Consider the following 13,777-nt stretch of genomic DNA (forward strand, 5'->3'; position numbering starts at 1 on the left):
TTGTCACAAGAGGAACAACTGTCTCTGGCTGAAGTCTCTTTGTAAACTGAGAGCTTATGTGTTGAAGTTACATCCACAGGTCTGCACAAGGCTTGGGGATATAGTATGGGATTCATTTACTCAAACAAAGTTAGAACTGGACTTTAGCATCCTGCTGCCTGATCCAAGGTCAACTACCTCTTCCTTCTAAAGCTGTTCTAGGACCTTCACTGTTCATGAATATACAAATTACATGGTAAATATAGACAAGTCCACACCCCAGAACAACGTATGATCAGTGTCCTCTCCACAGTCACTGAGCACACAGGTCCTTACCATGGAGTGGAGCTGGATCACTCTCTTCCTCATGTCACTAACTACAGGTAAAAGGCATTCCAGTTCCAAATCTGAATAGAGAACAGAGACTGAGGTGACAATGACTCCTAAACTGTCTTTTCTTTACAGGTGTCCACTCCCAGGTTCAGCTGCAGCAGTCTGGGCCTGAGCTTGTGAGGCCTGGGACCTCAGTGAAATTGTCCTGCAGGACCTCTGACGATATCACTGGTTACGATATTAACTGGGTGAAGCAGAGGCCTGGACAAGGCCTGGAGTGGATTGGATTTATTTTTCCTGCATTTGGTAATACTAACTACAATCAGAAGTTCCAGGGCAAGGCCACACTGACTGCAGACACATCCTCCAACACAGCCTACATGGAGCTCAGAAGCCTGACTTCTGAAGACTCTGCGATCTATTACTGTGCAACACACAGTGTTTCAACCACATCCTGAGCATGTCAGAAACCCTGGAGGAGCAGGAAATTGCCTTGGACTGAGATGGCAGAGAGGACTGAAGATTTACACAGAAACAATCTGAGTGTCGGTTTTTCTGCCTCCTTCTCTATAAATAAAATGATCCTAACTGACTGCGATTTACATGTTTCTCTGTAATAAAACAGAAAGAAGGGAAAACTGTGTTAATGTATAGTGACAGAATTATCTCTGGATTCGAAGAGACTTGAACTTTTTGGAGTAGCTTTGAATATTTTATAATATTCAAAAGTTCACATAAACATCATCTGACCAATGCAAAACTTCTTTCTCAAAATTGAAGAGAAATTCACATAATAATGTACTACCACATAAGTGTAAATCTTGTAAGTTGAAAAAATATCATTAAATTATTTTTCATAGAACTGATTTATTTTCCCAGTGTGTATAAATCTTAGTTAAATATAGGTTTGAGGATATTCATATTAATCCGATCTTAAGTTTACTACCTTTACAGAACAAGTACCCTGACCTACAGTCTCAGGCTTTTACAGACACTGACCTACTCTGACATGCTATCATCCTTCATGTTCCTCTGGATACGATGAAGTCACTCTTGTTCTATAGAGTGACTGGATTTGGATACCTGGGCCGATAGCAAGCAACATGGAATCCTGTGGTACTTGATAATCTCAAGGGGTTGATTCAGTAAGAAATCTCTGTAGTACAGAGGGCTTGTTTGGCATGTTCCTGTAACTGACATAATCCCCTTGAAATATGAATACTATGTACTGAATATTGATGTCATAATCTTCATATGTTGTGGTAGGCAGGAATTCTGTTGGCCTATTTGAAGTTAGAGATCCTTTAAACTCCAGTGAATTTAAAATATTGTTTGAATTTAAAATACTGTCTTCATAAAGCACTCTCTTGTCTCCACCAACAGAAAAGCATTAATGATGAGCTGGCAAGGCAATCTCCCAATCCTGTCCCCTGGATTGATCATGACTCAACAATGTTTAGGCATCAGTCAAGTGACTGTAAGACCTTGATTCAAGCAGTTGTCTGTTTCATGCTGCAGAGACATTTTGAAGTACTCAAAGCCCTAATACTGCAAACTTAAACAGCTTACACACCCCATTCGGTGCAGCCACTGTGGAATCAGTGTGACAGCTCCAGAGGAAGACTGGAATAGACCTACCCCAGCATCCAGCTATACCACTCTGGAGCATAATCCAAAAGACTCTACATTGTACTAGAGAAACTCACTCAATAATGTTCACTGCCACTATACGGATAATAGCCAGAAATTGTAAAGAGTCTCTTTGCTACTGTTATCATCCATTCCAGGATCCTATTTTAATTTTGGAATCATTCTACTCCCTGCCTTTGATGAAGACATTTATGATTATCTTTGAATCTCATGGAGATAATGTCAGATACATTCATATATATATATATATATATAATTTAATCAGAAATGAAAAGTCATTGTGACATTGAAATGCCCTGGAAAATGAACTAAGTATAGGTGCAGGTCTTATTGTCCATCCTTCCATGAGGGTTCAGTGCCTCAGCTGGTTCTTAGCATTGAGGGTTTGATTTCTTTATACAGTGTTACTATAACTTTGTGGTAAGTGCAAACTCATGGTTTAGACACATCTTGATGCCTTTATATTTTAAACATTTGAATAAGAAGATAGTTTATTCCTAAAAGTGAGTTGATAATTTTTGACATAAATTTATTTATTTATTTACTTATTTATTCATTTATTTTAATATATTCATTATGTATACAGTGTTCTGCCTGCATGGGTGCCTATACGCCAGTAGAGGGCGCCATATCTCATTATAGATGGTTGTGAGCCACCATGTGGTTGCTGGGAATTGAACTCAGGACCTCTGGAAGAGCAGGCAATGCTCTTAACCTATGAGGCACCTCTCCCGCCCCCAACATAGATTTATTTAAAGAAATCAGTTTACTCAAGTTTTTTTTCTATATTTTCAGTCATGTTCATATCACAAAGTCACTGTGAAAGGTGTTCAAAGTTAGGCAAATCATTATCTTTCTTAACTCTAAAACATCCATAGTGGCAAGAAAAAGAGATTACATTGTGTTTTAACATCACAGTACCAGTGAATAAAATCCTAGGCCCTGTGTGGTGACTTTCAGAGTCTTCTGTCTTTCTAGCCCTCTTCAGTATGCACGAGGTCTGAGAGAATTGAGATAACTTTGTCTCTGCCTACAGTTCATGTTTTCTGTTGGTGCTGTTCTTAAAGAATCAGAGGTCAGCATGAAGATGAAGCTACTAATATTGAATCTCAAATACAAGTGGCAGGAAATTGACAGATTAGTATTCAATAAAATATCACTCACTTTCATGCAATTATAGACTGCATGGTTGCCAGCCTGCAAGGTCACCTACTCTTCCCTGCTGCATTCACACAGTACTCATCAGATGTGTTGTATAATGAAGGCCTGGCTTTACCAGGTAGGCTACTTTCTTTGGGGGAAAAGGTAAACTCCTGTGAGGGCTTCTGTGCCTCCCCTTACAGATTGGCTCACCTTGAGTCCTAAAACTTAAGTCCTTCATCAAAGCCAGTACCTGGCATGGAAAGGTAGTCTCTCCTGGATCCACCCAACCCTGGGTTGAAAAGCCAAAGCTGGGTCTGGGTACTCACTGGTGTGCAGCCATGGACATATTTCCATTTTCATTCCTGCTGCTGATTTGCCCTGCATGTGAGTGCCAAGGCTCACTAAGGGGCAGAATTCTATATTATCACCTATTCCAACCTTATCCTCTGCTTTCCTTTCTCCACAGTTGTCCTGTCCCAGGTAACTCTGAAAAAATATGGCCCTGGGCTGTTGTAGCCCTCCCAGGATCTCATACTGACCTGCTCTTTAACTGGGTTTTCACTGAGCACTTTTGGTATAGGTGTTGGTTGTATATGTCAGCCCCGAGGAAAGGGTTTGGAGTGGCTTGCAAACATTCGGTGGGATGATACTAAATTCTATAGTACATCACTGAAGAGTCAGCTCACAGTTGTGGGTCACAACCGGGTATTCCTCAAGATCACCAGTGTGTATGATGCTGGTACTGCTCATACTACTGTGCACGGAGAGCGCATTAACACAGCCTCAGCTGACAGCTAGGCAATAGGTCTGGCTGCTTCTCAGCTCTGTGCCTTCCTTTTACAATTTATGGGTTTTGGAGTGGACAGTTTTCTTGCTAGCCTCTGGGGATCCTCTATACTATTAGTTTCAGAGCCCTGTCTTCCTGATACACAAATTAAGTGCCTTTTAAAAAATGTTCACGAATAAGCATTTGTGGATAATATTTTTCTAGAGGCCCAAAAATGTGAGCCTATTTCTACCTTTTATGATGGACAGAGAGTTGTTTCTTGTCCAAAATTGTTAACAAGTGTGACTGCACATCCTGACTTAGGGTGTGGATTCTTTTTCCTTTTGCTTATAAAATGGTTCATATAGTTAGATCCACTCCACCTTGACTAATGATCAGGATATTTAAGCATACCTCTGCTCCTTCTTTTGAAATAGGAGGTTCCCCCTTGGGAGTGTCTGCCTTCTGGATACTTGGTCTAGGGTGGGTTCACTGCTTTAACAATGGAATGCTAATGATTTGATGTCTTAAAGTATTAATTCAAAAAACTGTTCTAGTTGTTCTTTGTATCATGTTAAAGCTGTTGTTTGTCTCCTTCCCCCATTGTACTGGGCTAAAAAAAGTGTATGAAAAATTAAGTGCTGGCAAATATCTGTATTTACTAGAACTCCCTGCTGATACTATCCTATGCTTCTTTTTTGTTATATTCATGCATGTACTCATACTCATAAGTGACTTTTCTAATCTCCATGACCTACACAGTTAAGTCGTATCTTTGCTGAAGCTGGTGTCCAATAGTTTTTTAAGCATTAAGACTGTCTTCTTTCTTACCTAGGTGGTTTAGAGATGTGTTTCCACTCAGTCTTTGGCTTCAAATCCCCAAAAGAGCAGATTCCAAATTATTGCAACATTCATCTTCAGTAAACTACTGGATGTTTGGAAGATCATCATGCCTGGACAAACATTCATAAATTGAATCATTGGCCAAAGTGGCTTCATGTAAATCACAAAATAACTCAGAATATTGCCAAGGCTATTGGTTGCTCTCCACAAACTGATGGTAAACCTTATTGCTAAAGACAACACTCATATATCTCATTGATCCTGGAGAACTTGAGTTGGCACCTTACTGGATGCCTTATCTACTGACTTTGTAGCAGTGGAAGGTACTTGGCATGCTCTCAGAAGAGAAGTGTAATAATAAACCTAACAACAAACTGTGACCCACAATGGTGATCTGCCTGTTAGATATGCTTGTGTGTTCATTAATGGCACAAATATTGGGGAAGTAATCAGCCATTCTTTGATTGGATTTACTGGCTTTTTTTTGAGAGCCTACTCTGTTTGGATGCCCACCTTCCTAGACTTGGAAGGAGAGGCAGATGGCCTTGGACTTCCCACAGGGCAGGGCACCTTGACTTCTCTTAGCATGGGAGAGGGAGAGGGAGGGGGAAGTGGGAGGGAAATGGGAGGAGGTGGAAAATTTTAAAAATAAATTAATTAATTATAAAAGACCACTGCATAAATGTAAACCATGCAAGAAACTACTAGAATGTTCTAGAAATTGTAGTGAGGTTGCTTACAGGAAAATCGATGTTATGCTAAAGCTATGGTTTTCCACATTTGGGGTATGACCTCTTTGGGAAATAAACAACCCTTTAACAAGGGTCAAAGAACTCTTTCACAAGGTTCACATATCAGGTACCCTGCAAGCCAGATATTTACATTATTATTCATAGTGGATAATTACAGTTATGTAATAGCAACAAAATAATTTTATGGTTAGGGGGTCACTACAACATGAGGAACTATATTAAAAGGTTGCAGCAAATAGGAAGGTTGAGGACCACTGTGCTAAAGGAATAGAACAATAAAATAATTCCCAGTGACATGCCTGTGTATACATATTAATCAGTGTTTCACACAACTATCATTAGTGTAGCTTCTTCTTTCCCAATAACGGAAATAACAGAGAATCTCAAATAGACAATCTATGGAACAAGAGAGATATTAGACCACTCATTATAAATCTGTTGTCTTAAACAAACATTCTCCTCAGGACTCAGGGACTAATATAGAAGAAAAGTTAAAAAGACTTTAACAGCCAGAGGTGATGAACGAGTCCAAGGAAACAGCCTCTTCCACACACAATAGAATTGATACACATATGAACTCACTAAACTGTGGAAGTAGACACAGGGCTTAACATGTTCAAAAAACATGGGATTTTACTGCCAATAGGGGAAATAGACAGGACTCTCAATCCTAATGAAGATACTATCTGCAATTGGTATGAACATGCAAAGAAAAATTAGTGCACTTAAGAGGAATTTAACTGGCTCAATTAAACATACTTCCCAGTAGGTCTTATACTAACACCAATAAATCATACAGAGGTATTTTTCTAGATGGTTCTTTAACAACATAAATTTATTTGGGCATTTTCTTGCCTTGCTGGTATTTTGTTTATATATTTTGGTCTTTTGTTTTTGTATTTTAATGAGGCTTTGTGTGTGAGAGAGAGAGACAGAGATAAACATTAAGAGACACAAAGCGAGATGGGGTGGTTTTTTAAAGATTGAAAGAAATAAAGTCTGTGCAATTCAGTTAAGAGGGAGGTGAGGAGGATCTATAAGTAGTTCAGAAAAAGTATAAGTATGGTCAGAATGTATTGCATAAAAATAACTTTTTCACTAAAGAAAATTCAAATGAAACATGCTAGAATCTGCCTCCAAAATTGTGTATTGAATTTTTTAATAAATGAGGATAGGGTGTATAGACTAAACATGTTTATTAATGATTCTGGCATGCACATGAACAAGCTAGTTGGATAGTTTCCAATTTCTGGTCAGTTTCTTACTTCACTGTTGATTCCATCTCTTATAATCCAGTAAAATCTATGAAGATTTCTAAAGGTTTTACTGCTCAGATGTTTTATCAAAACATGTGCAGAGTCACTATAGAAAAGTGCTCCCTTCCAGACATACCCAAATAGACACAGTCAAATAAATCTTTGTTACTGATGTCAAAGATTACAATTTACTTTCCATTCACTTATTTCTCATTGGCTTACATGACATTATCAGGACAGGATTTAAGGTCAGGTGCAGATATCTAAGATTCAGACTCTTCCTACTGTTGGTCCATTTTCATTTTCTCTAAGTCAAGTTGCACTCATTATCCATTCTTGGAAACACAGGCCTGTTTAAGTACTAAGTTCAAAATTGTTTCAGCTTCTAAGAGTCACCTAGACCTGAGATGGATCAGTGCTTACTCATTCATATCAATGTTCTCTCTCTCCTGTGCAATAATGTCCAATTATTTACTCTCTATATAAAACAGTGCAAAGTGAGTGATTTACCATGAACAGAATTGGGTCATCATTCTTCTTTTGAGAAGGTTCAAGATATAACTATTTGCCAAAGACAACTTTCTTGTTCTTGCTGATGCTGATTCATGAAATTCATATTTTTCCAAGATGAATAACCTAAAGATCTCGTTTGTAACTGTTGATGGAGGACATTGTACAGCTCTCTAGAGACATACACAATTTTTTTGTCCTGCACCTGAGGTATCTGACCACTGAGGGAATCATGATGTATCAATTTGTGAGCGAATCAGAGAGAGGAGATCAGAACTAGGTTCCAGATACAATCCCCTTTAGAAAGCGTCTCATTAATAGTATAAATGGTGTTCAGGCCCTTCAACACTGATTACAAGCATCAATACTAGCACAGTGACAAAGGAAACTGCTAAACATTCTGATCAGTGAAAGTGAGCCCAAGCAGAGAAGCCTGAAAAAATCCCCACAGTAAATTGTGAGGGAGAATGCTAGATATCTATGTGTGCATGTATTTTATGGAAACCTTTGCCCAGCTCAACACCCATTGCCGCACCTCAGCCTGTGCTGTGATCCTCACATTAGTTTAACTTAGGAAAAAAAACTTATGCCATCTTTGTATGATGTCACTATGTCAAGGCTTTAGTGCATGAACCCAGTGATGAGGGAAAAATATTTTTGTAAATCAATATTGCTCAATCAGCCAACATTCCTACACATTCACACTCATGATAGCCTCTAGCATTCCATGATGCTGCACTATGAAACACACTATTATGCACATTACCCAGGAGAGTAGAGATTCTGAAATCCAAGGGGAGCACCACCACTTCATGCAGTACCCTGGATTTTAGGGATAACTGCTCGTCTACATGAAAAGAGAATCTTGTCCTCAAGGTGTTTCTCAGTGTTCTGACAGCCCAGAGGACATATAAATTCTGACTTGTGATTGAAGAAAAGTCATGCATTGGACTGATTCCTCTGCCCTGTAATATTAGGTCCATATGATTTGTGATCCTGAAGTTAGAGCAAAACATATGTGAATAGCCTCACTTTCTATAGCCACACATTTCTGCTTAATTCTGCGAATGTCCATTTCTGCTATTTAATCATATATGCATGCAAAATCTTAGATATTGTTGTTAGCTTATTTCATTTTAGGGGCACATTCCAAAACATTTTTCATCACTGAAAACATTCATCTCCTAAAAAAGTTTTACTAACACATTCACTGCCAGATATGGTCCAACCAGGTCTATTTTTCATACCTGAAATACCAGGTCTGGATATTATCCATATCTGGTATTTGAACTGTTGATCATAACTGAATCAAGGTAGAATGAAACCATACTTATGAGTCCTGTCAAAACTGCAGCTTGTTAAACAGACTGAGTCATCGTGTACATTCTGTGAGTATCCTCTTATCCATCTTGATCTGTTATCTAACAGTTCTTGAGGACAAAGGGGAAGAAGTATTGAGAGGAAGCTGTGTCAATGACCTTAAAGAAGAATGGAGACAGCCCCCTGGGAAACTGCTTTAGATGAAAAAGCTCAACATTATTCCAGGGTATGGGAATATGTAGAATTGGGTTGTTTGGGGAGATACAGTAATTTGCATTAAGATGCAAGCTTATATCATACAGTTAAATTAGTAGAATCATGGCCCTATCAAAATTTCTAGAGCACTTGCCTAATTACTATGTGGGTCATCAAGGGAAGAATATTTGTGGGAGATATGTTAAAAGTATGGTAGACTGTAACATCTGATCAGCCAGCAATGTCTACCAACAAATTCACTATATTTCTACGTCCTTCTTATATATTTTTCTGAATTTGTTAACTGATCTATATGTACAACAGGAACCTCCTGTTCTGTTGGCTCTTGTGTCTGGAAACAGGTGGGAGCATAAACTAAACTCAAGACTTTGTGATTCTCTGACTTCAGGTGCTTTGCTCCAGGTATAGAATAATGAAGGCAGATAATATGCTGCTCTTTCCTGTGGTCACCCATGGGGACCATGGATACATACAACTGTCACCAAAGTGAAATCTAGCTTTGAGTGGGACATTGATAATTCTATAGGCATAACATAAAATCAATTTCTGAAACATCTATTCAGCATCTCCAGGTTAATCAAAATCCATTTACATATGCAGCTGAACATTGTATTTAACGCACAGGTGACAAATTAAACCAGACTGTGCAATTTCAGTGCAAGACATGACAAATCAACTTGCAATGAGGTAAAGCACAAGCAGGGGGCAAAATGAATCTAAGAATTCCCATTAGAGAGATGGGATGAAGTGTGGAGGGGATTCTGTATCCTCTGTGGTTTCCTTTCTTAAAGTCTGTTAACTGACCTGTACCAGGTGTGACTGACATAGGATGTTTCCATGACCATACATGATAGTTGCCTTTTCAAACTCCACACAGTTTTGTATATTCTTTTAAAATTTTATTCAGTTTTATTTACTTTATACAGTTTTTGAAAAAAAATGTACAATATGTTCTGATTACTGAATCCCCTCTTCAAATTCACACCCTCTCCTTCTCTCTGTAGAAAGCATACAGTGAAAGTGCAAAAAGAAAAATTAAAATAAAAAACATTTATGTAAGAATAAAAAGAGGAACTTAGATACATATAACCCATAACAATACTCAAAATGAAGCAATGTTATATAGGTAAAAGTTGAGCAAGACTGAAGAAATAATGTACAATGTAAAATCAGAGAAAATATCTGTAAAATATTGCATTTATTTTGTGTTATACATCTACTGAAAAATTTGTGTCTAGTCCTGAGTGAAGTAAGTACACCCAATAATACTTCAAAAGAGGAAACAAACATTTCCTTTGCAAGGAAGTATCGATTATAGAACTTCTTGGTTAATGAATGAAAACCTGTGTCCGTGTTCTTCTCCCAGCATTGGGAACACATTAGGATATACTCTGTGTAGACTTGGCATACTTAAAAGGCTCTGTGACTTCATATGTGCACCAGTCCTGTGGTGTCTGGAAGACACTCTTTCCTTGGAGTTATGTACCACTTCTAGCTCTTATGATTTATTTACATTTTAAATTCTTTCTCAGGAACAAGGTCTAACTATTGAGCTAATGTAGACAAATAAGAACATTGGCAATACCTCATACTGTTCTCAACATCTGTGGGGCCTCCCTGATTATTAAATCATAGAGAGCTGTCTTGTGCCCATACAGAGGTGTTCATTAATAACTCATGGTTTCTGGGAGCAGAACAGTTGTCCCATGCAGCTATCTGTGTTCAAATACTCATTAGTTAATTAAAAACCAACTTTGTAATAAACAGAAAATTCTCCCTGCTGGGTAATTTTTCTTGTGTAGCAAGGAGCTAGGCAGCCAGAAGGGAGAGAAAAGACATCAAGGATCTTATTCAGTAGCAGACATCGTGGTCTAAAAATCTCATTCATGAGCTGTCTAATTTATATTTTTGGAAGCATCTTATCTCTTATATTCACAGAACATGATCAAGAAAACCACAGGGGCAATGCTAATAACTGAATGACAAGTTTATCTACATATCACTTGTTTTCATACAATTTTCCTTAAAATATAATATTTGACAAAAATACTATATCAACAGATCTATAAAACCACACCAAATCTGAACACAAATTCATTCATGTAATTACACTAATTTATTCTTAATCAACCTGTAAACAATCTTTCCCCAGCATATACCTGCATTTGCTGTAGTCTATTTTCTTTTATTTATTTATTTATTTATTTGAGATTTCTGCCAACTCCCCGCCACCACCTCCCATTTCCCTCCCCCTCCCCCATCAAGTCGCCCTCCCTCATCATCCCTAAGAGTAATCCGGGTTCCCTGCCCTGTGGGAAGTCCAAGGACCACCCACCTCCATCCAGGTCTAGTAAGGTGAGCATTCAAAATGCCTAGACTCCCACAAAGCCAGTAAGTGCAGTAGGATCAAAAACCCATTGCCATTGTTCTTGAGTTCTCAATAGTCCTCATTGTCCGTTATGTTCAGCAAGTCCGGTTTTATCCCATTCTTTTTCAGACCCAGGCCAGGTGGCCTTGGTGAGTTCCTGACAGAGCATCCCCATTGTCTCAGTGTGTGGGTGCACCCCTCGCGGTCCTGAGTTCCTTGCTCGTGTTCTGTCTCCTGCTCTTGATTTGGACCTTGAGATTTCAGTCCGGTGCTCCAATGTGGGTCTTTGTCTCTGTCTCCTTTCATCGCCTAAATGTTTTTCTTTGGGTTTACCTTCTTAATTAGCTTCTCTAGGATCACGCATAATAGGCTCAACGTCCCCTATTCGTGGCTAGAAACCGAAATTGAGTGAGTACATCCCATGTTCCTCTTTTTGGGTCTGGCTCACCTCACTCAGGATAGTGTTTTCTATTTCCGTCCATTTGTATGCAAAATTCAGGAAGTCACTGTTTTTTACTGCTGAGTAGTACTCTAATATGTATATATTCCATACTTTCTTCATCCATTCTTCCATTGAAGGGCATCTAGGTTGTTTCCAGGTTCTGGCTATTACAAACAATGCTGCTATGAACATAGTTGAGCATATACTTTTGTTGTATGATAGGGCATTTCTTGGGTATATTCCCAAGAGTGGTATTGCTGGGTCCAGGGGTTCTTATTTATAATCATTCTCAGGTAAAAAGAAAACAACAAAGTTGATTCAATCTACATTTCACTATCAGTTGAGGACTTTACTTGTAGGGCATAGAGAAACCAACATTGAACTGAACAGGAAATTCTCCCTGCTTGGTAAGCTTTCTAGTGCAGAAATGTACTAACAGCCTGAAGGGAGAGAAAAGGCATCAATAATCTTACACAGTAGCAGACCTCTTGATCTACAATATCAGACTTCAGCTAAGATGTATCCACTAGTGCCTAGTAGTTATGTAATAATGAACTACTTTCTACTTGGATTTGAGGTCAGATTCATAGGAAAGTATTCATTCTTAGTAAACATGTTAAAAATCACCCATGACTGGAGATGACATACTACTTACCTAGTAGATCCTACTTGTATCGCTAATGGCCATATTGTCAAACTGTCTTAAAAATATCTATGTCTGTTTCCAATAAGTCAATGCTGCTTTCAGCCATGATCCCAGAATTTCTTCTGTGCTCAATTTCATGATTAATGCAGACATTCATGACTAATCAAAGTGCGAAAATGAATGTTTGAGTACACACTCTCAGATGAGTCATTGAAGCTCCCACCTGAAGCACAAGACCATCACAAAGAGGTACTGGAAAGAATGTAAGATCCAGAATATAGGGCAGAAAGTCGTAGAAATCTGATGTTACTTCTTGACTTGACCATTGCATGTATGAGCTAACAGTCACTATAGTTTCCAGCACAGGACATAAACAAATCCAGCCAAACACAAAGAAAGACTGAGAGCCTGTGGAATTGCTGAGCACGTAAAAGTATCTACTGGCTGTCTTGACAATATTATTTTGATTGCTTGCAGCCACATTTTAGAATACAAAAATTTAATTCCTCAGTTGCCCCAGGGTAAATGCATCCCCTTGGTGCATGTGTGCGCTGTTCTCACCATTAAATAAAATGCAATAATATTTTAAAATATTGCAACATGATGGAGAAGGACTCATGAAGACCCACATAAATGTGGCAGTCTGTTTGCTTTTTAGAACGATGAGGAAATTATAATTACTTCTCTTTGTATGTTTTCTGTAAAATCTCTATGTATTTGTGGATGATCCCACCTCTATGTGTGCATATAGCACTGATTTTACTCACTGTGTTAATGAGGAAAAGATGTCAGGTATTTGGGAAAGAGATTAATTGGAAGGTCCCACTGGAGTCAGAGGGACATATTTGTGGTAGATTTGATCGCAATATATATCATACATCAATAAACAATTAAAGAATAAGTAAAGTCATCTTGAAAACTGAAAATATTCTAATTTATGTTTAGAATTTTCACTCAAATTGATATTGTAGACTGTGTAAATTTCCTGGAAATCTCTACTCTTTTATTTATTGACCCACCTGTTTTTCCACTTATTATGTTAGATAGTTTCTTTTAAACATTTTTATGGGTTGGTATATGTAAATGTTTTGTCACAAGATCTAAAAACTAATAATTAAATAGTCTTATAATATCTTCATTTCTAAGTTGTTCTTTAACTAATATAGCTATCTATAGTTGCACTGAGAGTGATGCCATTTCTTTATTCCCTTTAGATGAAATATTTCTGTTGTATTGCATATATAAACACATTTCTTGCTGGAATCATCTGTTTACAATTATATTTGTGTCCATAATTCAGTTATAAGAGAAAGTGTGTAGTAAACTTTGAGGTACATATATTTCTATGGTATGTTCCCTGGTCATTTGTGTCAGTTTTTATTTATTCTGTATGTAACAAGGTACGAAAGCAAATATAAATTGTATATATCTGAAAGGAGACTACAAATTCTGAAAATTTAGCAGGTTTTGGAATTACTAATGGCCATCATCTTCATAATCACAATCAACTCTTATAAATCAATCTGATAACCATGTCTCAAGGCGAGGCAACT

General features: G+C 37.9%; 1 gene segment (V, D, J or C); it reads left to right on the plus strand.

The window, feature by feature from the left end:
• Nucleotides 1-316: 316 nt before the first annotated feature.
• Nucleotides 317-7,353, plus strand: LOC130882713 (Ig heavy chain V region VH558 A1/A4-like). The segment is given in 3 exon segments: nucleotides 317-362; nucleotides 445-738; nucleotides 7,271-7,353. Coding segments are annotated over 3 exon segments (423 nt in total).
• The last annotated feature ends 6,424 nt before the right edge of the window (nucleotides 7,354-13,777 follow it).

This window comes from Chionomys nivalis, chromosome 10, assembly GCF_950005125.1.
Source record: "Chionomys nivalis chromosome 10, mChiNiv1.1, whole genome shotgun sequence".
In the NCBI taxonomy this organism is placed as follows: domain Eukaryota; kingdom Metazoa; phylum Chordata; class Mammalia; order Rodentia; family Cricetidae; genus Chionomys; species Chionomys nivalis.